The sequence below is a fragment of the Hippoglossus hippoglossus genome, chromosome 15, assembly GCF_009819705.1.
Source record: "Hippoglossus hippoglossus isolate fHipHip1 chromosome 15, fHipHip1.pri, whole genome shotgun sequence".
In the NCBI taxonomy this organism is placed as follows: Eukaryota; Metazoa; Chordata; class Actinopteri; order Pleuronectiformes; family Pleuronectidae; genus Hippoglossus; species Hippoglossus hippoglossus.
The window spans coordinates 17,765,230-17,790,528 of NC_047165.1; the positions used below are offsets into that span (position 1 = coordinate 17,765,230).

Consider the following 25,299-nt stretch of genomic DNA (forward strand, 5'->3'; position numbering starts at 1 on the left):
TACAAGCTGACAGACTGGTGGGAAGTAATAGAGTATTTACTCAGGTATAAAACTAACTATGAGTAGCTGCAGTAAATAAAGATGTATATTGCTACTTGTAATGAAATATTTTGACTCTGTTATATTTTCTGTTTATTATGACATTGTTTTATCATTACTGGAGCCCCTCAATATATTATATTGAGTAGTTTGCTTTGAAATAGATTTAGCTAAGCTGAGTATGTGTTTTCTGTGCTCATACTAAAGCATTTTCACCGTCTGAAACTTAATCAGATAAATCACCTTATTTTACTTCAGAGATATGATCTAAATTAAAAGGACTGAGGAAAAGATTTGAGATGAAGACAGTGACAGGTTGTGACAGGTTGACAGAAACCACAGATAAGATGCAACAAATATTGATGTTCCCTTTGCTGCTGATACTTACACCTATTTTGTCCGTTTTAGAAACAGTTTAAAATGATCTTGATTGCGATATTATTTGACATTTATAAATGTTCCTCTCTTTTATTTAACTGCAGAGCTACGGTCTGAATATGGACCGCACTGCAGAGGATGAGCTGAACATTGTGGATGATGCTCTCTGCGCGTCCCTGTGTGTGCGTAATCAGTGCGCCCCCTCCCGCACGTGTCACGCCTCGGCCACTGGGGGGCGTTGTTCCCGCGGTCTGACGCGCTGGGACCTTACCGATGGGGCCCTCGCTCACGTTGGACCAAGTTGTGAGCGACTGAGCGCAGCGCGGCGCGGCGCAGGACGGACAGGGAACAGCGCTGCAGTTTGCAGGAAGCGGCTCGAATTACACTGGGGGTGCTTGGGGGGGGGTGGGATGACACCCACTGGAGTGAAGGAGGAGGAGGGAAGTGTGTGGAGACGTAAGGAGGAGAACAAACCTAGTAAACCTGACAAAGCGTCTGAGAAGCGGAGCGAGGAACTGTCGGCGGAACAGGAGACGCAGACGCGAAAGACGCTCTCTCCAGCGGGGGGACGCACACTGATGGATTTTATGTCATCTTGCATCGGACAAACTATTCTCACCCGCGCGCCAGCTCCTCTGTAGCTGCAAACTTTCTGTTTTTAACTTGACAAGTGCGCCGCTGGAACACTGGGGCATGTTTTGCGCACTGGAGGAAACTTGGTGACGGGGGAGGAAAGTTAGTTGAAGGGGGGGACAGCAGCAGTTATGGTTCTCCGAGCTGTTTTCGAAGGATAAGTGGGATTTCACTGCATGGCACCGGACTACACTGCTCCTCCGGTGTGGATTATACCCTCCGATCTGACTCGATGCCGGCTGATTGTGGAATAGAAAGCTGAGAAGAAGGCAGCGCCTCGCAGATTTTTTTTTTTTTTTTGGTGCATTGTGGAGTTGGAGACATTCCTCCTTCAAGATTCGACTCATGCTCTCGCCTCCCTTATCTGTGCATGCCAAAACAGAGATCTCCACGATTTTAGTCCTCCCTGGTAAGAAGCCTGTTTTTTCCCCTTCCCTTTCTTGTTTACGATAAAGCTCAGCTGGGAAAAAAGTCGACAGCTTCTCCACTATCACATCTGTCAGGATTCCGGCTGTCATGACAAATAGGCGACGTGATAGTAGACACGGCTTTGCGCTTTTGGGGGTTTGTGCTACGTTTTTCCGTGCGCTCGAGAACTATTTACTACTCACAGCTGAATTTACACAATTGTCAAAGCAATGACTCAGTTTGGAGACTTTTCACAAGTCGATGCAAAGTTAATCATTAAATATTTTCTTGAATTTGCATCAAACAAATAATAACGCATTGTGCGTAATTTTTAACCCCCTGTTGTTTTTGGAATCATCCTTTTGATAAATGTGATCAAGTTAATTCAATAAAACCTCCATGTTTATTTTGAAAGGCGGGGGCTTCTCCACCAGCACCTTGCGCCATCACTTTAGGACCCATTAACAAGTGTCCTGGTTATTTATTACTTTGCTTAATTTTCTTACATTGCATTTATGGTGCCAATTATCCCGTGACCGCAGTTGTTTTTTCACTGCTTGGTGCCGGAGCCCTAAATCACTGAGCGGCTCCAAATGAGCCCCCATTGTGGGAGAAGCCAACTGATTTGAATCTCAATGGGAATTCAGTCGGTGCCAAAGGAGGTTTCATTCAAAGCCCCCGGGTTGAAGTGAAGGCGGTGGTCATGTATGGAGCGAAGTCCCTCGTGTGTCCTAATGTCAGCAACATTGGGGAAGTTTTGCAACGAGGAGAACATCAGGTCACATTTTAAAGACATCATTTTAAATTTGTAGTTTTTATATTTTTATCAGGACATGTTTTGCTTCCATTATATTTGACCGACTACCTGTAGAATAACCCTATTTTTGATGTGATTTGGTCCTGCTGCCGTCGCCTCACACTTGCAATTGATGTAAACCGTGCAGAGGTTTCTGGGTAATTCTGTTCTCTTTCCTCCTGCATGGGGTTTATAAGCGTTAAGGCTGAATCAGACACTGACTGGTTTATAATAATCCATCAATGATTCGTGTGTCTGAGCTGATGCAGAATTAGCTCAATCAATTGGAAAGTCAACACTGGGCGTAAAAAAGTTGTGGTGTCTGAGGGTTATAAATTCCTGGATTCACCTCCACGTCATGCGCGCGTCCCCCTGGGGTTTAATGGTCGAGGGAAACCAGGATGTTCACGTTTTCAGGTTCACGCACTAAAAGTCAAAATACATGTGTTTCCGCGGGTGAAACCGATCGATACGTCCAGCTGGGGCGCAGGAGAGCGTGACTTCTCCAAACCTCCAGGGACACTGGATGCACGGTTGATCCGCAGATGTCTGGCAAAGGAGATCGGTGTGCGTGCGTGTGTGTCCCATTATTGCAAACGTGCAACTGAAGCCTTTTTGGAAATCACGAAAATGCAACGAGAGCCTTAGATGCAGTTAACACGGCTGCAGCAGTGCGCGCAACAGGTTTGGCGCATGAACCAAATCGGTATTTCACCCAGATACTATGACTCATCAGTCAAGAATATTGTTTATTATTAAATCTTAGTATAAAGAATAGAAGCAGGGTGTTCAAATGATGCAGGAGATAGTTTTAATAAAGTTGGCATGAGTCTGATCTTAATGCATCGTGGGACTCCGACACCGGTTAGACTGCGAATAAAAAGCCATACAAAGCTCCTGTGTCTCCTAACTGGCATCTCTCAAACGCATCTCAATGCATATGATTGTAGACCGGAGGTAAAGGTGGATGCAGGGTGGTTGTGTGTTCACCGCCGGTGCCTCACAGCTTCGGTATGTCTGTGGCATGGCTTGTTTGACAGCATTTTGGAACACTGTCTCTGTTGCTTTCTTTTGATTCCTTTTTGTTCTGTCTCACTTTGTCAAAAAAAGAGCATAAGCAAGAGGAAAGGAGGTGTTTTGAAAATGTATTTGAAAGTAAATTCATTATGTCAGACTGATGTATTTACAATTTCTCTCCTCTGTCACATCCCTGTCCTCTATCATCCCTCTCCTCCTCTTCCCTCTCTCCGTCTTTCGCCCTCTCAGCCCAGGTGATTGGGTGAATTCCAGTGAGTGACAGGCCGAGCCCGGCTGCAGTTGATGGTTGGGCGGACCCCCTCAGATGGGATCAGTGTCCAGGGGGAGGTGGAGAAGGGTAGTATGGGGAGCGCTGGCCCCCACTAACGTGATGGCCTCGTGGGCCTGGCTGCTGGCCGCTGTCCTGCTGTCTCTGCTGACGGTCAGCGTGGCCCGACCGCCACTCACCGCTACCAAGGAGGAGGAGGCCACTCTGGAACCTGAAGGTAAGCAGCAGCAGCAGCAGGGGGAAGGGAAGGGAGGGGAGGGGAGGGAGGGCAACCATTTGTTGGGTTTGTTTTTAGAGGGCAGGTGTAAGTCTGTCAAGTTTGTCCCCCCCCCCACCCCTTTAAACCTGACTTTAGAGGTTTGGTGTCTTTTCTTTAGAATCGTTGTGCTTAACTAACTTAAAGTCCGAGGATAAAAATCCACAACGGGCCGCCAGTTAAATGAGGATTGTTAAGATTTCGACAATTTCATGCGTCTGAGGACGGATTAGTTACAAAATAACCCCCAAAACACATTTTACTCTATTGCTTATACACCCACAAGTTAGTATCTGAAGTTTTTTGGTAGAGAAAATCAATTTCTCTCTATTTTGGTATATATTAGATTTTGGGGGGTGATTCAAATAAATAAATCCAAGGAAAACAACTAACCACGGCATGGCTGCCGCCCTCCTGTTTTCCTCAGGCGTGTGATTGACACTCGCGCTTGTTTTATTTTTCTTTCTAATGTCTGTGACAGTTTCTTCTGGAGTGTTAGAGGCAGGTTTGTGAGCCTGTGAGGGAGGACAAGGCAGAGCTGTGAAGGAGGGTGGGACAGTGTTTATGCTGGCATCTCTTTAATGCCCTGCTTGCCTGGAAGGACGCACGGACAGAGAGTGAAAGGGAGAAAGGGAGAAATTAGGATACTGAGTTTTGCTTCGTTTCTTTGAGTCACGTCAAACTGCACTGCATTTTCTCCCAAAGTTTGTTAATGAAAAATATCTTAAAGCCCTATTTTTTTATTGGAAAAACTTTTGAGAAACCTTTTTTATTGAGAGGCCGTCTTTTAGTTTTTCTTTTCTTTTGAGGCTTCTCCATTTTCTGTCTCCGGTCCTGGAGTCTGGTCAGAGACGAGCTAATTAGAGTTTTTGTGATGGATGTTAACTCGCATTCCAAAGCCTTTTGTTCCCGGGCTTTAATCAGCATACTAATTGTAAGTTAGCGCAACAACTGAGCATCACTTGTTGAGCCACCTCCCCCTTCGCCTTCTGTCTCTACACACACACACACACACACACACACACACACACACACACACACACACACACACACACACACACACACACACACACACACACACACACACACACACATTCTGTACCTTGTCTTGCCCTTTGCCCTGCAGGTCAGGTATCGTTGTTACCTTCGTTGATGAGAGGCCGTCTGAACTCTTTTCCTCCGCTCGTAGTTTTTGTTGTTCTGTCTCAGACTGTTTGGCTCCGAGCTGATGTGTTCGGAGCCCCATGTGGCCCCGGCGGCCACAGCGAGGACAGAAAGAGAGAGCGTGAAAGAAAGAGAGAGAAAAAGAGGGGGAGAGTTTTCCAGAGTTATACAATCCTCCAGGAAAGTTCTAAGAGGATTTGTGCAAATTTGACTTCTCCTTTAGATGGAGAGATTACAGAGCGCCGGGCAGCGGTGAAGTCATGTGACTGCAGATTAAGTGGCTAGACCCGAGGTTCACATGATGACGGATCAACAGGGCACAGTGATCCTGGTCTGCTTGTCTGACCCTGACTCAGTGAATCAGTTTTCCCGCTGCACAGGGCAAACATAGATATTTTTTTGAACTGCAGCTCTGTGTGATTGAATCAGTGTCGGCAGGCCTCAGTTCAGTGCTGCTGTCGCGACTCCTGATTGGCTGTTCTGGTGTCACCTGTAGGGCATACATGTTAGAGAGACAGGCTGGCTGGACCCGCCCTCTCTGTCTAATAACACCCCCCTGCAGAGATGTTTAGGATTTCCAAGGCTCTCTGCCCTGCAGCCTCGGTCACACCGCTGCCTGAGTGTGTGTGTGTGTGTGTGTGTGTGTGTGTGTGTGTGTGTGTGTGTGTGTAGATTCATCAGATTGCATATCAATGTTTTCTCTATAGAGCCCACGCCTGCACCCCTGGTGGCCCCTGCTAGTTTGTTTACCTGCAGCTGCTGTAACAGTAGAAGCAGAGCGGGCGCGCTGGTTAAGGCCTCCACAACAGGTCTATTGTTGTCGCTGTAGCCACTTCGGTATCTATGGGAGTGTTTACCTTGTCCGGGCGCTCTCCATTTGCACAGTGATTAGAATACTATGAGCTGAATAACAATCGCAGCACACACTGGTATGTGTGTGTGTGTGTGTGTGTGTGTGTGTGTGTGTGTGTGTGTGTGTGTGTGTGTGTGTGTGTGTGTGTGTGTGTGTGTGTGTGTGTGTGTGTGTGTGTGTGTGTGTGTGTGTGTGTGTGTGTGTGTGTTTGTGTGTGTGTGTGTGTGTGTCTTTAACATTGGTATTCTGTGCTCTGCAGTCCGTTTAGGCCCCTCTTTGCATATAATGTGTGATAAATGTGGCACCAGGCGCACTGGAACGCAGGCTGAATGTGAGTGCAGCTGACAAAAGTCAGCTCGTGGTTTGGCTGCTGTACTTTGCTCGACTCCCCTGCCAAACTCTGTTCTTCAAAAAAAAAAAAAAAAAGCTCTGATCAGCAAAGAGTCAAAGGCTTCAAAAATAGTTAAGTAAATAAAGGCTACATTATGTGTCAGGGACGAGTCTCTCATGCTCCGACAGACAGAAGAAAGCAGAGGGATGCCTGCCAGCGAAAGGCGTTTGATTTCTGGAAGAGTTTCTTGGCACAGTTGGAAATCGAATTGCTCTCTTGGCATCTCGACATTTCTACATTTACCCTCCACCTGTAGACTATGCATTATTTTATTAAGATACATAATCACCAGAGTGTTTATTTTAGTATAGTTGAATAATTAAAACCATAGTGTTCAGCAAACTGTTGTATGTACAGAAAGTGTTAGAGAGAGTTGCAGGCTCTGTACCTTTCTGTTACTGTCATATCTACACAATCCACACAGTAGGAGAACAGCTGTAAAAGTGTAAAAGTGTCAGCTTGCTTGATAATGACATGGCGTGTGTGTGTGTGTGTGTTTGTCTGTGTGTGTGTGTCTGTGGCGATGGCAATGGAACTGAACTCTAAACAAATGCAGTGTGTTGGTCGGTGGTGGGGCCAGGGGCAGTTGGGCTGAATATATGGCCTTCACACAATGACTTTTATTAGCCGTTGCTGGCTGGTGTTAATCTTGAAGGTTCAAGTTTGTTAGTGTGTGGGTGTGTGTGTGTGTGCTTCACACCGCAGCTCAGTCTCACACCTGTCTGATAAGAGGCTGGGAAGAGCCGCTGCCTGTGCCAGCTTGTGCCTCAGGTCTCTGTGGACTGTCCGGTGTGCGGCGGGAGGCAGAGAGAAATCTGAGCCAGCAGCAGGGACAGAGTGCAGGAGGACGGTGGGCAAAAAGGAGGAAAAACACGGATTTAAACAAAATATGTATTAATCAGAAACACTGATGCAAAAATAATAATGCAATTTCCTAATAAAAGTAAACGGAAATTTTTTAATTTGTATGGGGATTTCCGTGAAGCTTCTATTTTTTTGGCATGCATGTTTACTAAAAACTGCTGCAGTTACTTTATATTTTATTATTAGCTTTCCTTTTATTGCTCAGGATGATAGATCTGAAAGGTCACAGATTTGATTGTTGCATCAGCCTTACATCATCCTTGGATGTGGTTTTTGTGCCTGGCATTGAGCCAGATGTCCTCCCGAGCCAAGAGGTTGTTTCTACAATCCGTAAGTCTTTACTTTTAATCAGAAAAAATTGGCTGACTAATCGATATTGAAAACAACCCATAGCTGCAGCCTTATTGTTTACATTAAACTGACTCTGTATTCAGTTCTGAACATTAATCTCGAGAAGCCAGAGCAAATTACATCTCTGAGGGGTCGCTGGAGCTTCATCCTGAAAAAGGTTTTGGGAGCTAAGCGGCAGTCAGTGGGTTGAAGAGGTCGGGTGGGGGTCAGGGAATGCCTGGATGGGGGGTGAAGGGGGTGGGCAGACTGGAGGGGCTGTTGCCATGGATGCCAGCATGGAGCTGCTCCTTTGTCAGAATAAAAAAAAAAAAAGCTAAAGAGGAATTTAAATGTGAAAGGATGTCAGAAAACAGGGAGGGACAAAAAAAGTGGAGAAAAGTCCTGGGATTTGACTGCGTGAGGAGGATAGAGAGGAAAGAGGAGACGGTAAAAAGGAGGAATAAGAGACATGAGGTGAACAGGCAGTGTGTGTCGCCTGTTGGTCTGCATGCGTGTCGAGTGCGTGCCTCTGAGATGGCCGTCATTACATTTAGTCCATTGTGCAGAATGCCATAAGGAGGAGATGGCAGAATAGACTCGCAGTTGAATGAGCCTCTCTGCAGAAATACATTTATGTAAAAGACAAACTCCAGGGCTATTGGAGTTTGGGCTATATAAAACATGCCCTCGCCACATGGCCAACCGCACTGCTCGGCTCTGTCTGATTTGAAAGACAGACAGACGGACAGACGGATGTCAAGGAGACATGGATGAGAATTGCTTTCTCCAATTTGCTGCAGACTCTCGGGCTGCGAGACTAATTATCACCAGCCGAGAGACGGCGTGAACGAGGACGGAGAGGCAGCGAGGAGTGGACAGCCCGAATCCATGACACCTGATAGACAACTGTAATAGCTGTCACAGAAGAAAAAAGAGGGAGATGGGTTTTGAAATGGAGATGTGCTTCATGAGAAGAGAGGCAGAATGATAGTGACGAGGGAGGGAGGGCGGAGGAGAGAGCTGTTTGATCGAAATTGAGCAAAAGTGTGTGCCTGCCTGTGTGTGTGTGTGTGTGTGTGTGTGTGTGTGTGTGTGTGTGTGTAGGATAGAGGCACCCGCTCCCTCCTGTGGTGCAGAGCGGGATGAAACTTTGTAAAGATGAAAAATCTGCAGTGAAGTGTTTCAGCTCTTCAGCTCAGCGCGCATCCCTGGACTCTTGTAAACTCAGTAGAGCAAGGTGTGTGTGTGAGTGTGTGTGTGTGTGTGTGTGTGTGTGTGTGTGTGTGTGTGTGAGTGTGTGTGTGTGTGAGAGTGTGTGTGTGTGTGAGTGTGTGTAGGTGTAGCTCTGTATCTTAAGTGTGTGCAATTTTCCTTGAGGTTCTTGCTGCATTCACCGTGTGTGTGTGCTGATTGCATGACACAGGTTCCCATGAACAATCGGGCATGCTGGAGGTGTCAACAGGTTTTGGGAAGGGTCAGGCTGAGGTCAGCGGGGTCAACAGGGTGGGTGCGGGGGGGGGGGGGGGGGGGGGGGGGGGGGGGGTCGTGGGATATGTGGGAATGGGACAGAGCGGAAGGGGAGGTGAAAGAGCTAGAAGAGGGAGCAGCAGCAGTGGGGGAAGGAGGAGTTGACGGAGGAGGACAGATGGACACAGCGGAGATAAGAAAATGATGTAGGCAGAACTAACACGTGCATGCTTTCTTTAATCAGATGCACCATTTGGATGAAGTCCCTTCCTGTTTTTCCTTCTCCCTTCCTTCACTTTGAACTTCTTTTCCCTCCTTACATCTCTCCTCTTCCTCAGACCCCTCCTTGTATGAGTATCTTCTTTCTATGAAGTACCTCAGTGCTCTTCCTTTCTTTTTCGACTTGCTGACAGATATTGTTGCCTGTGTGTGCGCGTATATGTACATTCCACACCCCCCACCCCCCCTGTGTTGACGTTGTCGGTACCTGCGAGCTTCCCTGCACACACTGTACCTTCTCCACTGCTTTGTGTCCCGGTGGTTACGACATCTCCGGGTTTCTAAGAGTCTAAATCAAACAATAAAGGAAAAAAGGCGGAGCCAGTAATAATGTCAGAGGCCTCCGGTGTGGAAAAGCACGTCGTAAAAAAAGGTAGCGGAGACAGCTCCCATCAATCAGCGCGGGGGCTCCACCTTTTATCAGACCACACACTCTGTGCTCGGTGGTGAGGGAGGGGTTAATTATTAGTGGATTGAAGAAAAGTGGGAAAATGACAATACAGGAAGTGTACCTGTGAGTCTATGTGCCCAGAGGGATTGTTTAGAGGCTCACACACATGCCTGGACCGCTGGCTTGTGGCGGAATGACTTTCCCTTCCTGTTGGGGCGAGTGTGTGTGTACTATTTACATTAAACACGCACTCAGGGCAGCAGCACATACTGTAATGGAGGTGGGATGTTGTTAAAAAGGTGCAGTGAGGTACAGGAAAGGCTGGGAGTGCCACCGCCTCTTTAATTACACCTATCAGCCTTCAGCCAAAAACTCTACGTACACCTCCATCACTTATGCTTTTCCACTGTTACTATTTTCCCCCTCAAATCTTTTTAATCCCTCTCTTTTTTTTGGCCCTTTCCTTTAGCTCCTGCTAAATAAAACACACACACACACACACACACACACACACACACACACACACACACACACACACACACACACACACACACACACACACACACACACACACACACACACACACACACACACACACACTTTTTGACCTTTTTCAGAATTTTGTACATTTGCGATGAGTGAATGTACACAATGTCCATGAATGTGTGTGTGTGTGTGTGTGTGTGTGTGCCTCAGGCTTTCTGGAATCAGGTTTGATATATGTGGCGGTAGCCAGCTTGTATGTCAGGCAGGTTTTCCCCCTTATTACTCAACATTTAGTCACAGTCTCGACTTTAAATGGTTAAAGTAAAAAAAAATCCTTCCTGATGTAGAGTTTGCAGTTTCAGCTCTGGCCCCTCACTTCACTTTTATATATGTTGGACATTCATTTTGCTCTCCCTGTACCGCTGTACAAGTCAGAGGACAGGGTGTACACACACACGCACCCACTCACAGGCTGACTTGGATTTCCTCCCAGAAGCGAAGGTTTTTATGCACTTTGGAGTCTCGCGGAGTTTCTCGCTCTGTGCCTTGGCCGGCGAATCCGGCGCTGGGATTGTAGATCCTTCATGGCCGTGTTATGAAAGAAAATGCAGAAGGGAGAGATGGAAAACAGAAGAGTCAGTCAGGCTACAGCCAGGTCAAGGTTTTCTAAAGCTTAGGCGCTGAGTCAAAACCAGAGAAAAAGCCCCTCAAAAAATAAAATAGAGAGCGCACCCCCCCAAGCCCCCTCCTTATCCCTTCCCCTGCCTGACAACTGCTTCCGTCCTGGACCTTTCTGGCTGCTTTCCTTTCTGATGGGCAGACGCGCTGGAGTTTTATTACCTTTTTTTTAGTCTGAAGAAATCTGTCTGCGCTGCTACTACTCACCCACACACACACCGGCTGCTTGGAATCTTCGCTAAGAGGGAGGTGGTTGTTTGGGCGGGGGGTTGTCTGTCAACGCAGCTCGCAAAGCATTGAGTGTTTTGTTTTGTTTTTTTCAACATATGCTGCTCTGGCCGTTACTGCATGCTCTGAATCTATAAACACCAATCACACTGCACCAATCACCTGATAACCAAACCATGGTATTCTCTAAGAGCTCCATCTCAGATGACTCACTGGGAGTTTGTGGTAACGACATGTTGGTGTGATGGTTTTAAGAAATGGGCCTCCTCTTTTCTGTATTGCTCCTCTTGCATAAGTTGATTTTATTTGCATCCATTGGGGGTTATTATGGTGTTTTTGTTTCTTACACTATTGCTTGTTTCTTCCTCTCCCACCTCTCTTTCTTCTTCTTGTGCACCCTCTTCCTCCTCCAATCCGACCTTTCCCTTACCCCCCCCCCCCCCCCCCCCCCCCCCCCCCCCCCCCCCCCTTTCCCTTCACCCCTCCCATTCGCTCTGCAGAGGCATCGAACAAATACCAAATTTCTAAGCCCACGGTGTGCTCAGTGCACCCAGGGGAGTTGCTGAAGCTGAGCTGCCCTCTGCCATCGACGGGGATCATCACCTGGACCAAAGACGGCAGCTCGCTGGGCACCAACAACCGCACGCTGATAGAGCAGGAGGTGCTGCAGATCCGTGATGCCACGCCCAAGGATTCGGGCCTGTACGCCTGCACCAGCGTTAGCAAAGACACGGTCTGCTTCATAGTGAATGTCACAGGTGAGTCAGGGATCAGGCAGGATAGGACAGGTCAGGTTGGGACAGGAAGTGTGGAGACGTAGAACAGTGTCCTGGTAGTTGCCGTGGCACAGATGTGATCAGGGATGGACATACTGACTTCTGAGCGACTCTAGGTTCTAGTCTGTGTGTGTGTGTGTGTGTGTGTGTGTGTGTGTGTGTGTGTGTGTGTGTGTGTGTGTGTGTATGTGCAATTACAGTAGCATACGACCAGATTCAGAAAAATCTCCCCACATGTGACAGCATGAAAAATTCAGCATGCAATACCACATGTGTGTGTATGCGGGTTGCGGAGGGATGGCAGTAACCGTGGTTACTCTCTACAGATGCAATTTCGTCGGGAGATGATGAGGACGATACAGAGCGATCGGAGGACACCGGGGCGGACGGAGAGCAGATAAGTGAGTACGGGAGGAAAAAAACGGAGTGATGCATGAGCAGTGCTGTCCTTCCACACCATTAGACCCTCTTCAGATGAACTACACATTGTAAACAAGCCTGTGAGCCCACCCTTTATATGTCATGATGGTGTCTTACGTCTGATCTGTCAAAGTTCAATCAGAATAGGTAGGGGTAGAGGTAGGAAACAAACAGGTAAAAGATAACGCTTGAAGTAACTGGTCTACAAAGTGAATGAGCAGTCAACAGAACTTAAGTCTGGAATGCTGATTGCGATAACTAAACACTTACAAAGACTTAATCCCTATCTGAAATAATCTACTTAGCTGTGCCAGTACACAGTTCAGACTGTATGTGGATGATTAAAGCAGGAAAGAAAGCGGACAGTCTCCATTTTTTGGCAAAATCGGGAGGAGACAGGTGTAAACAACACCAAAACTCATATCAGCTCTGCCCTGCACCCACATCTCTGCTATTCTATACCTTAGCATTCCTGCCCAGGCCTATACTGAGACTTAGTAAGTGTGTAGTATGTGTGTGTGTGTGTGTGTGTGTGTGTGTGTGTGTGTGTGTGTGTGTGTGTGTGTGTGTGTGTGTGTGTGTGTGTGTGTGTCTCCACGGCTCCAGGGAATACAGAGATTCCTGGCATTCCTGCAGCCCGTGTCTCTCAGGTAGTCAGGCCTCATGGAGCCAAACAACCAGCCAGTCAGTCAGCTGGGCTCACCCATTTTGAAAGACACCCATCTGGACGCAGTTACCCACCTGATGGGCCTGTGTATATGAGTGCGTGCGTGAAATAGAAAGTGTGTCTGTGTGTTGATATGTGGGGTAGTCGCGTGTTTATGTAGCCACGTGCACACATGCATGCATTCACATACACATACACTCAGAAAAAGGGGGCTGAAGCAAAGATGAGGGCTTCCACATCTTGTTAAAATTCTCCACACGCACTTTGTCTCACCGTGAGTCCTCCTCCTCCTCCTCCTCCACTTTTGGGCTGACTGTAATTGCCTGAAATCCATTAAATATGGGGGAGAGAGGGAGGAACTCGGTAAGAGGAAAAAACGGGGGGAGAGGGAAAAGATCCAGCCATTCTGGTGGTAATAAGCTGTTTGAAAACAAAGGGAAAGCTGTTCTGGCAGTACAGTTGCATTTTCTCGCTGTGTGTGTTTTTTGGAGATTCAAAACTGAAATTATTATTAAAAGAAAAGGGGGAAGAAGAGGAGAGGGGAAAAGGCAGAAGGAGGAGAGGGAGGGGACTGGGGGATTTGTTGGATCAGCACCAGCACTTCTCGGAGCATGGCGTGGAGCCTTGGCCTCGGGCCCGAGGACTGGAGCGAGGGAGGAGCGTGCATTTAGGCGTGGGAGGGAATGAGAGCGGAGGCTGCCGGGTGTAGCTTTATATCTGTGGCTTTTTTTTTCTTCTCTGTCCTGGAGCACTCTGAATGGGCCGGCCATCAGGCGACTGTCAAACAGCGGATTTCGATTTGACTTTGTATAGAAGAGACAACAACACAAGCATTTTTAAAAAAGGGAGCGCGTCCAGAGTGTTTGTCCATCGTCAGCAGCGGGTGGTGTTATTGGAGGAGACATGGAAGAGCCTTTCCATTGATCTGCTATGGAAGCTGTGTTCTTGGGATGGGTGAGGGTGGGCAGGAGGAGAAGAGGGTAGTGCCGATGTCATGATGAAGAGCCATGTGGAGTTTTGCTTTCTGAGTCACAAAGCCTCCGTACTGTCTATCAGGATTTAGCTCCACTTAGTTTAGAATATGATTATACCGGGTTTGGAGTTGGGCTTAGGGTTGTTTGCTTATGTTGCAGGGACATGGCCTCAAAGTCAAATTCCTAGTTTCCATGTCTGCCAGTAAACTGGGGTCGGCTATGGTCCTTGTGACAAAAATGTCGCCATCCACCCATGTCTGGTAGAGTACCCATGGACCCCAATGTGTACGTCCGTGTGCAGCCCAAAATGTTTGCCTTTTCTGACTGTACACGTCGGTGTGACCAGGTACAACCATTCAATCAACTGGAATGAAATTTGGGGTGGGCCCTCATTTTAGTGTGAATGGAACCGTGGGCATGTACGTCTGAACTCTGTTCATTTGAAGAGGACCAGTACTAAATTCATTTCAATTTCTGGTCCTAATAATCCATTGCACACAACTGACTAGTAAAGCTTGTATAGATGAATGGTAAACAGGAGAGAATCAACAATGAAAAACCACTTTGGGTCACTGGTGGATTTAGCTCTCCAGAGGAACTTGGCGAGGGAGAAAATCTTGACTCATAGCATGGGGGTTACAAAACCTCAGCTCACCCCAGGCCAGCTTAGGATAAACAGCCGTGAGTGGGGATCCGGATGCACGGGGCTTTGGGGGTGGCGGGGGTTCCTGGAGGCCTCAGCAGTTGAGAAAGTGAGAGTTTGGCCTCATCAGGAGAGAGGTCTGAGGGTCGTCTCGTTTGAAGTGCTGCCCCTCCGGACGGAGAGCATGGGAAACAGCGCCGCTCACCTTTCATGTCCCGACCTCATCCTCCGACCTGCCTGCCAGTTTGGGGTCAGGGGTCATCACGGAGAGACACGCTCCCGATGAGCCAGTCTCGGACCTAATCTGTCTCTGTCTGAACGGATGGAGTGATGACAGGAAGAGAGAATGGAGAGGAATGGAGGTGACTGGGAGGTGAAGAAGCAGGAAGTGAAACGCAGATAGTGAGAGTGAGAAGGAAGAAGAAGAAAGGGGGAATGGCTTATTATAGTTTCAGCACTTACCGTATGCATCCATTCAGGAAGGAAGGGCACTGTTTACTGAATTTACTATGCAAGAATGCGCGACTCGTCCGGTTGTGTGTGCCAGAGAGAAGGATGGGAGGTGTCTAATAGTATGCAGATTGGACAGGCAGGAAAGAGAGTCGGAGGAGGGAGGGCACTTGAAGCAAATACACTCCTGGGACGTTAACTTATGTTTGATGGTCTTACAAAAGTCGGTAGAGGTCTTATCTGTGGGTCCTTCTGTCGCTTGTGCTCGGGCTATACGGAGAGAAAGTCATGGTGTGGAAGACCGTTTGGGTTGTTGTTTGACTTTCTCTTCCCCTCTGAGCCCCATCTGCTTAGGCAATCACACTCCCAGGTGCAGGGAGAACGGGCGGATGGGGGGGCTCAGAGGAAAATCCAGCTGACTGAGATTCAGAAACTGGGAGAAAAAAAAAAAAAACAGGGAACCAGGGAACAGACGAAACACAAGGAAGGTGGTTCCTGTAAGGGAAATTGTAACAGTGTGGCACTGATAAATCTGGACTTAAGTTTGCGTCGATGACTCCGGAGTCCTGTGTTAAACGTGACATTCATTTTCTCCCCTGACGGTACGTAATGATTTTCCGAGGGTGATAAGCATCCGTGGCCCGGCCGTCTATATCTAGCCCAGTGACAGATAAACAGGGGAGCTATGGTAATTGGAGGAAGTGGAGGGAGAAAAAAAGTTGCTAAGTGGAATGAGATGAAATTGGATGTGATGGTCTAGTTACCCTCTTGGCAACGCCCAGGCACATTCTCCCCTTAGAGCTGATGTCCCCCCCCCCCCCCCCCCCCCCCTTCTTCAACACCCCGCTGAGCCTATGGGGAAAGAGTATGTTTTTATTTAACTGTGTGAGCTCTGGGTTGTGTTTTGCAGACAGCGGGTCAGTTAGTGCAGGGGTGTAGGGGGGTGGGGTGGGTGCCTCTGGGACTGGGAGAGCTATAGGAAAGGTTCAGGTTCGGCCCATCTGCAGTCGCACTTCCACGTAGTGCTGCCTTTGCCAGTTCAAGGCCCGAAAGCCAAACTGTTGAGGACATGATTAGAGAAACTGACCCTGACTGAACACCGACTGTTCTCTGGTTGCAGGCGCTCCTTATTGGACCTCATCAGCAAAGATGGAGAAGAAGCTGCATGCGGTGCCAGCTGCCAACACAGTCAAGTTCCGCTGTGCTGCAGGAGGCAACCCCCGGCCCAAGCTGCGCTGGCTTAAAAACAGCAGGCCTTTCCGCCAAGAGGACCGCATGGGAGGGTATAAGGTAAGATAAACAGTCATACATCACTCTTTTTATTACGAATGTCAACCCAGCTGCCTTCTCCCGCTTTGTTCTGCTTTCTGTCCCACAATGCATCTGGCTAGTTTGTGAATGTATTTACAAGGGACGTCAGGTCTCCGATCTTCCGATCATTCTCCGGCTGTCCTTTCACCCCTTTTCCACCCTTCACTGGAGAGACGGGATGAGAGTAGACAGAGGAAACGAGAGCAGTGTTTCTGGTGTGAAATTGGAATTGCTCATCCGTGCGCCTCCTCTCAACAGGATACTTTGCAGAGCCTCTCACTGTAACTCGAAATGGTTCCTTAGCCCCAACAATTAGAAACCTAAGCCCGGGACTTAAGGGTTAAATGCCCTCGGACAGTAACGTATAGAGAAAGTAGGTAGCGTCAGGGTTGAAATGAGTTGAGAATAGCTGAGGTAACTCAATCAGGGAGAACAGGTCCCACTGGCTTTGCTCAGAGACCGTGTGATTCCAGCATGTGATTCTGTTGTTATGAAATGTGATTTACAAACACTATAGCTGAGCTGGTTAAAGTTTAAACTGAAGGTGCTTGATGTGCTGTGCAGCTTGTGACTCTCTGTTTTCACAATGTACATAAAGCAAACCACACAGAGTAAGAAATAAAACTACAAACAAACACCCCCTGATTCCTGGAAAGAAGACCAGAATAAAGATAATTTCCGTGGTCAACACTTTAATTCCATTTCAGTCATCAACTTAAATGACTTCCTATGGACAGCGCTGTGTTTCCAACCAACTGCTTTGTTTGACTTCTGAAATCTCTCACCAAAGTCCCATTAGGGGATAAAATAAACGGTCTGAGCTGATTTGTGTGTGGTGAAAATACCTGATTCCGTATGTCATGGGAAAGTGAAGCTACTTTTGTTATGTTTTATTTCCTCCTTGAAATCAGCTACGACAAGTCCGAATCTGAAGAATTTCTCCCCCGTGACAGGGTCTATTTGGATTGGATCGAAGCTATTTTTCTCCAAAATTCCTCGGGTTGTCTCTGAAAACAAGCAGCGTTTTACTGTGTATGCTGGAGTTTTGCTGACGGAGTGGAATAACAGATTAAACAGACAGTAATGAAATTAATTTATGAAAAGATCCAGTGGTGCTGAACGAGTCGGAGGCTCCTGGCTAATGCCTTATGGTTTATGAGGAAACACGTCTCCCTTGTCAGGGGAGTTTAGGAGCGGACCATGTTGATGTAGCTGCTAGTGTCGTTCTGTTTGGATTTCGGCCGGCTCGTCGCAGCGTAGACAAAAAACAGCTCCTGGTGTGACGGAAACGTTACAGTCAGGCTGTCAGATGCACTGTGGGCTGCTCGTTTCTCTCTTTTTGTCAACAAGTGCCGGACAAAAGCCGTACCTGAGCCCAACCCTGTGGCCTAATCTCTCCATTGTCAGAAATGTAGGCCTGCACAAGCAGCAGCTACTGTGTCCCTTCGGAAACGCTATTGTTGGCTCACACCTGTGGATTCCACACACAGGTGAAGCTATTTTTACAAATCATTATGAATAAGTGTGTATTTGAAACAGCTCAGACCGGACAGGTGGAGTTTACGACACAAGATAGCAGTGACTCATTTGAGAATTAGACAGTTACAGGGAAGTATGGAGGACTGTGCTGGGTGTGCATCTTTAAAAAAAACTTGCTCCTAGTTTTTTTTATGAAACTCTCAAAGCAGTTGTATATGTAGAAATAAAAACCGGAGTGATACTCAGTAGAGCACAAACCTCCATCAAAGGCCAACAGTCCCTTTATGAAACCACAGTTATTTTCACTACATCCAGATTTTTATTTGAATCTGCACCAAATTGCACGCACTCATAAATATCGGCTGTTTTTTCCCATCAAGATCCATTAATTAGACCATGGGAAATCGACAAAAATGCGGATCTGTACCAACATTTATACGATTCTTCCTCAGGTCACGTCCCACCCCTCCACAACCGATTTTATGGAATTGAGTATTTTTAATCCTGTTAACTAACAAACTTCTAACCCTAACCCTAACCCCCCTGTTATCAGACTCAATATTGTTTTCCAACACACTGAATCAGCTCTCGTCTTTCACTCCTCCAGCCAAATCCCAGCTCTTGTCACTAGCTTGTCCTTGTTTCTGTGAAATTCTGTGTTTGCTTCTCCTAACAAGAATCCCATGCCTCTCCTACCCAGGTGCGTAGCCAGCACTGGACCCTGATCATGGAGAGCGTGGTGCCGTCGGACAAGGGCAACTACACCTGTCTGGTGGAGAACGAGTTCGGAGGCATCAACCACACCTACACCTTGGACGTAGTGGGTCAGTACCACATTCTCATAGCACAGAGTGACACCTGTGAGGCCAATAAAGGAGGAGATGGGGGATGGAGGGAGGTGGAGGAACGGGGAGGGGAGGGGAGGCCAGCTGAAAGAGTTCTCACAGTGAGAAGAGTGTGTATGTGTGGGTGTGTGCTGTTCGATTGGCCAGGTGCATGCTGGATGCAGGTGCAGGCCAAGAAGTGCTGCCAAGCGCACGGAAGCTAAACATGAGTGAATGTTTTTTATGTAGTTTTCATTCATTTATATAGTAATACGTTTTTTTTTATTAAATCCTCACATTTCCATCAGTATTATGTCTTACAAACGTTTTGGTCCTTTGTGCTTAACCCCACCCATCTAAAAGAAATAAACTTAAAACTGTTTATTTATTCAAAAACACAATGAATAAGTGGTTTAACTAACCCTTTAAGGTCAGCTCAGGTATGACGGCGACTTAAACCGGTAGCAGGTTATTGTTGAGTGTCTCTTTCTGAGGACAGTGCTGACCTCGGCACTATGGCAGCGAGTTCAGAACCAACTCAACCAACCCCTCACTCTGACCTTTGGAGCGCAGAAAGCAAAGCGTGTTTTTCTGCTCGGTTTGCAGAATCAATAGACAACAGGGACAACAAGGGGAGTGGGATAAAGATAGTAGATCAATATGTGCATAGGTGTGTGTGTGTGTGTGTGTGTGTGTGTGTGTGTGTGTGTGTGTGTGTGTGTGTGTGTGTGTGTGTGTGTGCGTGCGTGTGCGTGTGTGTGTGGTGCAACTTTGCCCTTAATTCAATGCAGACCAGTTCTCCTTTGGCCTCACTCGAACCAATATAGAAGCGATCGGTACACATCAAAGTTTATCTGACAAAGCTCTACTTCTGAAATCAGGTCAATAATCCAGAGATAACAGGGACAGACATGCGGCTGCAGCAGTTTGATTCGGAACATGTGGGGACCACTGGTCACTCCAAGTGTCAGCGGCCTGTGTCTGTATGTAGATTCATTCTTAGAGTGTCTCCATTGTCCGGAGCAGGCCTACTGTAATTACACACTGCTGTTTTGATTAGTGCTTCCATGGTAATAAAGAGTATTATTTTCATTTTATCAGATGGAGATTGAATACCTGAGGGTTTTTGCTCAATGAGCATATAGGCACATGCACACAAACACACACGCGCACACACACACTCCCCAACGCAGGCCCCCTGCTCTGCTCCCCTCTGGAGTTGGCTAAAGCTCTCCTTCAGACTGCATATTTCTGTTTTTTGTTCTGTTTTATTGCAGAGCAGTAAACCCCCTCCTCGTCTGGCTCCACAGCCACTGCACCCTCCAACCTCTTGCCTCATTTTCCTCCATTATAGTGGGTTGGCCAGAGGGAGGAGAGGGGGAAGACAGAGAAAAGAAAGCTGGGAAACAGACAGAAAAGGTTGTTCTTATCAGTCTTTCTTTTGCCCAAGTGACCTGCAGGATCAGCCATTAAAAGCAAGAGTTATCTGGCCTTTTCTGGTTCAAACTGGCCTCTGGACAACAGGCCGCAGTTGGACATCGTCTAGCAGACACACAGGACGCGTCAAAACAGACATTGAGGCTCTTTGAGTCAGAACTGTGGCGAACGGCGACCCTGCGGCACTTTGTCAGTAGCCCCATGCCATCCTGTGCCATGCAGCGCCCTTCCTGTGCCTCTGCCCCTCCCCGACCCTTAGGGCCCTGTGTGCCAAGCTGCCAGGTTACCCAGAGTTCATCAGTCTCGCATGGGACGCCATGGAATGCCCCTGGTCTGTCTCCTCATGCTTCTTTCTGCCACCATCCCACTACCGCTGCCGCCAAATTACTAGACTAATTACTTAATTGATAAACGGACTCAGTTTTGAAACGGGTCACTACATGTTGGTCACAGCAAACCATGAACAAGCAGCTCAGCGTCTGCTCTTTCTTTCAGTTTGGACCTGTTGGCTTTTTATGTCCCCATTCCTTCATGCTCCACGCTGCAGTCTGAGAAGACAGCAATTTATAGTCGTCTTTTATTGTTTCTCTTTCTGTTTTTACCCAATGTAAGTGCAGCTCCTTGGTGTGAGGTCGATGGGCCGTAAAAGAACTAGACTTGCTCGACACCAACACACACACGCGTACTGTCTTTCTTAAATTCCTTTTTTTGATTTAAGCAATAATAGCTCCACCAACTTTTATTGTTGGGTTTCTCTATAATCATGATGTGGCCTATTTTCTTGCACTAAACACCCTCTCTCTGTCATTGGGTCTGAATTGTCAGCTATGGAGCTTTAAACGGCCCAGCTTGAATTTTTAAATAATGATGGTTAGAATGAAATTATCTCTGCACAATTGTCGAACTTGAGTTTGTTTCCACACAACATTAAAAGTTAACTACTTTCTGCCCTTTTTTAAGTAAATATACGTTTTCTCAGACTGTATTTTGTAGGTGGGTTTACTTTTCTGTTCCGGAGTGGGAGAAGGCCTGTGTAAGATGGAGGAGGAGAGAAAATAGGGGGGAAAGAAAGAGAGAGAGAGACAATAAACAAGGCTGGTCCTAGGAATGTGCAGGAAGGAGGAGGGAGATGGGGAGAGAGAAGGTGGGGTGGGAATCATCTGATCTGACAGATTTGAGAAAGATGGAGGAGGAGGAAGACAGGCAGGCGGTCAGAGACACGGACGGGATCTCTGCTCTTAGTTTGTCTACTCTCCATCTGTTGATCCCCCTTTCTTCCCTCAGCTCACCCTCCTAATGCTTTCTCCCTTTTTAGTCTTAAACCCAGAATCCCTTTATCACACAGCTTCACCCCTCTGACCATCCCCCATGACCCACCCCCGACCTTACACACACACACACACACACACACACACACACACACACACACACACACACACACACACACACACACACACACACACGGCACAAATGAATTCACTGCACCTTCCTTAAGCCTTAAGGCTTTGTTTTGGAAAGTCACTGCATTGCCCAAGGCTGAGTGATGTCATTATGTGTGTGTGCGTGTGGGGTGGCAGCGGGTGGTTGCCGTCCGTGTGGGGGTTGGTGGGCTCATCCGTGTGGTTGTGAAGGCCTTGCAGTGTTTTGAAAGGGAGCATTGTTCAACAGGTCTCGCTCTGTTTGGATTCGCGGGCCAAATGTTTGCATGTCAGAGAATGCAGAGAGCTGGATGGATGTGGGGGTGCTACCAAGGTGTTTCACTTCCAACACTGGTGCATGATGTAGTTTAGTCACTCATGTGCAACATACACACCCGGCTTCAGGAGGAGTCCTCTTCCATCTCCTGCAGTTATTTTTGTTTCCGAGATAAAACGCTCGTGTGAAGCCTTTAAATGCTTCAGAGATAAGAACGAGGCGCAGTCACGATTTTAACTGTCAGGGTTGCTGGGAAACATTCACACTCACAGTACATGCAGTTCTGCAGTTCTCTCACGGTTGGCACTTTGTTAAAGGTGTCAGATTTACCTGGTTTTTCGAAGGTAATACCCAGTTTTCGAAACACTTTCCATCTTTGAACGTTAACACCAACATTTTCCTCGCTACCGACAGAGCGCTCACCTCATCGGCCCATTCTCCAGGCTGGTCTCCCGGCCAACACCACGGTGAACGTGGGAGAGGACGCCCGCTTTGTCTGCAAGGTCTACAGCGACGCCCAGCCTCACATCCAGTGGCTGAAACACATCACTCAGAACGGCAGTCGCTATGGCCCAGATGGACACCCCTACGTCCGGGTGCTAAAGGTACATTCCTTTTCTTCCTCTTTTTTTCAGTTTAATCCTCTTGATTAGAATCAAATCCTTCCCTCTTGTTTTTATTTTCTTGGTTTCAGGTGTTTCGGATAAATTTCAAAGCTCAGACTGTATCAGGAACTAATCATTACATTTCCTTCCTTATTAGCTGATAGGTCTTTTCCATCCTGGCTCTTGGTGGTGATTCCTGCTGTCTCTTCTCTCCTGCAGATATCCATATCCAGTAGCTGTAGTCACAATGTTTGCATGCCTGTCTGATTTATTCTACGTATTTATTTAGATTTACCATGTTGAAGTCTTGACGTGTGTATGTGTGGATTGCAGCGTTCAGGCATTAACAGCTCGGACGTGGAGGTGCTCACCCTCACCAACGTGACCGAGGACGATGCCGGAGAGTATATCTGTAAAGTCTCCAATTATATAGGCGAGGCCAACCAGTCAGGCTGGCTGACTGTCATCCCAGGTAACCCCCTGAGACCCCGCCCCATCTACCCTCCCTCCCGGTGTGGTTTCCTGGGCCTCGTCCCTGACCTGCTGTGCTGTGGTGGTGATCCCGCCTGTGGTCTCTTGGTGGTCCTGGGGCTCACAGACCCTCTCTTCCCCCTTAATGTTGGACCTCTTGTGTTTCAGCTGCTCCCTCCACTGTAGAGACCGGGTGCAGCCATGGAAGCACTGCTCCGACCTGCATACCTACACTCTGAAATTGTCACAGCTTGGTCTCACCTCTCCCTTCTTTCTTATCTTTAAGTTTTATCCATCTCCACCTGTGTAGCAAGCTGTGTCAAGATGGTGTATGGTGTTGCAGTGCAGTGCTCTCCATGCTCTCTGTGTTTGTTTATGCATGTGACCACTCCAGTGTGTGGACTGGTCTCTCTTAGCAGGTTCTGTTGGTGATGGGAACCTTTTGGGTTTTTTATTTTTTATTTTTGGTGCATTGACTCCATTTTCCTGTGTTTTGGTGGCATACTGGGCTCTATCCATGTCTTTGTTTATGAAGCCTCCTCCTACCCACCCATGGAAAATCCCATAATCCTTTGCTCTAGATGGGAACTCCACGACGGACGTCATCCAGCTCCTCTTATTTCTCTCCTGGTGCTGTGGGTCTCATTTTGTTTCTCTTTCTCTGTCCTCCCTCATCCTTCTCTGTGACTCTTCCTCCCTGATCTTTGACCCTCTCTTCCTCCTCCTCCTGCTCTTCCTCCTCTTCTCCCCTCCCAGACCGCAGGTGTTAACACCACAGATAAGGAGATAGAAGTTCTCTACTTGCCCAATGTAACATTTGAAGATGCTGGGGAGTATACGTGCTTGGCGGGTAATTCTATTGGGATCTCCTATCACACTGCTTGGTTGACGGTGCTTCCAGGTATATACACTTGAAAACTTTCCTTTCTCTTTTTATTTTCTTGTCTAAAACAGTTTGATTATGTAATTGCATTGACCTCTACGGAAGGCAAACCCTCCCACCGGCACGCTGCTGCTCAAATATCAGATGAACCATCACAGTCATGATCCAAAACAATGTAACGTAAGAGCAAGGAGCATATATTCCGTGATATTATCGGGATTGGCGAGCTGTTGAAAGCTCAGAGCAGATAACGGGGTAGTTAGCAGAAGACTTATTATAACTCTCAGGCGGAAGTGGAGCTCCCAGAGCAGCTCGAGTGTCTCCAGACTCCCGAAGCAGGGGAGGGTTTGTCTCCCGCCTCCTCTTTTCCCTCTGTTACATCTTTCTCCTGCTCCTTGGGGAAAACTTTTCAGTGCCACACTTCAGTTCTGCATGTAAAAAAAACACATGCATTTCACTTACGCCTCAAAATGTTTCTCCACTTATTTCCTGGCTCTGATAATTGCCTACTTTTAAGATCCTTATTTCCTCTTGAAATAAAGGTCGAAAGCTAAAGCTCAACACTTGCTTCAAGTTGGCTTGACTTTCTCGATTATCAGGGCCAAACCTCTCTGCCACTGCACGATGAATCTCGTGCATGCAAATGTTTGTCCATTTGTGTGTGTGTGTGTGTGTGTGTGTGTGTGTGTGTGTGTGTGTGTTCCCATTTGTCAACTTGTTTTATCCTAGTTTTGTCTGTCACTGTATGTCTGGTCTGTAATTATGCATACCGAAGGATCAGATACATCAAACTCGGTGTGGGAGTCTGCTCAAGTTCACTCCAGGCGAAACAGAACAAACGTTTCTGCGAGAGTTCTGGCCAAAAGTAGAGTGGGCATTAAATGAGATCGATGAGAGTAGATGAGTGTCTGCGGGGCTTAACAGACAGCGCTCGCTTTATATTGTAATGAGATAATAGTTTTGTTTTGTCTGTAAACAAGACATCATAATGATCACAGACAAGCCATTTCCTTTGGGAGTAATATGGGATATTTATTGGCCTTGATTTGCTCTATGCGCACCAGTGGCACCATCAAGGCTGTTGCTTCTGCGCGTGTGCTACGGTTTGTGGACCGGCAGATACGAGGCAGACAGGAGAAAGGTTCCTATATGGAGCTTCACCTCCAGCTGGCTGACGGGCTGCTCGGCTGGCTGTGCTGCACAAGAGCCTTGTTTGTGGTCTGGAGGGCTATGCATTATGGAACAGTCCATTTATATGGCAAACACACACACATGCACACACACACACGAACTCTACTCATTTCCTCGACAGGAAGTTCAGGCCATATATACATCCACGAAGGACACCGCTCTCCCTTGTTTGCGTTTTTGAAGTGGAACGCATATTGTTCTGTTGTCCGTGGGTCTGTGTTTATGCTCGCGTGTTTTGAAGGTTAGCACAGAGTGCAGACATATGCAGGCCTGAGTGAAGATTTATAATCTGTTTAGACTCTTAATCCCTGTACAGGCCTGTTAGGTTCAAAACGTATTCGTTGGCAAAGAATAGAGCGAGTGGAGGACGCTACAAAATCATTTCGTTGAGTTCGCCCGCCAGTCGTGATCATATTAACGCATGAGTCATCTCCGAGAGCATCTGTCTCTGTGTTTGTCTGTCTGATACCCATGTGTGTTCAAATGAAGAATGTGCCTGTGTGTCAGTCATGTGTGCGTGTGTGCA

General features: G+C 47.4%; 1 protein-coding gene across 6 annotated transcripts in view; it reads left to right on the forward strand.

The window, feature by feature from the left end:
- Positions 1-766: 766 nt before the first annotated feature.
- Positions 767-25,299, forward strand: part of fgfr2 (fibroblast growth factor receptor 2) — a 38,124-nt gene continuing 13,591 nt past the window's right edge. The window contains exons 1-8 of one of the 6 annotated variants that reach the window (XM_034608031.1): positions 767-1,459; positions 3,521-3,777; positions 11,448-11,705; positions 12,050-12,124; positions 15,998-16,167; positions 18,368-18,491; positions 22,038-22,228; positions 22,562-22,700. In XM_034608031.1, coding sequence (XP_034463922.1) covers positions 3,597-3,777; positions 11,448-11,705; positions 12,050-12,124; positions 15,998-16,167; positions 18,368-18,491; positions 22,038-22,228; positions 22,562-22,700 — 1,138 coding nt within the window. In that variant the 5' untranslated portion in view covers positions 767-1,459; positions 3,521-3,596. Of the gene's footprint in view, positions 1,460-2,389; positions 2,413-3,520; positions 3,778-11,447; positions 11,706-12,049; positions 12,125-15,997; positions 16,168-18,367; positions 18,492-22,037; positions 22,229-22,561; positions 22,701-23,455; positions 23,601-25,299 lie in introns of those variants that run through there. The other 5 variants (XM_034608033.1, XM_034608030.1, XM_034608028.1 and 2 more) reach the window with 5 other exon arrangements.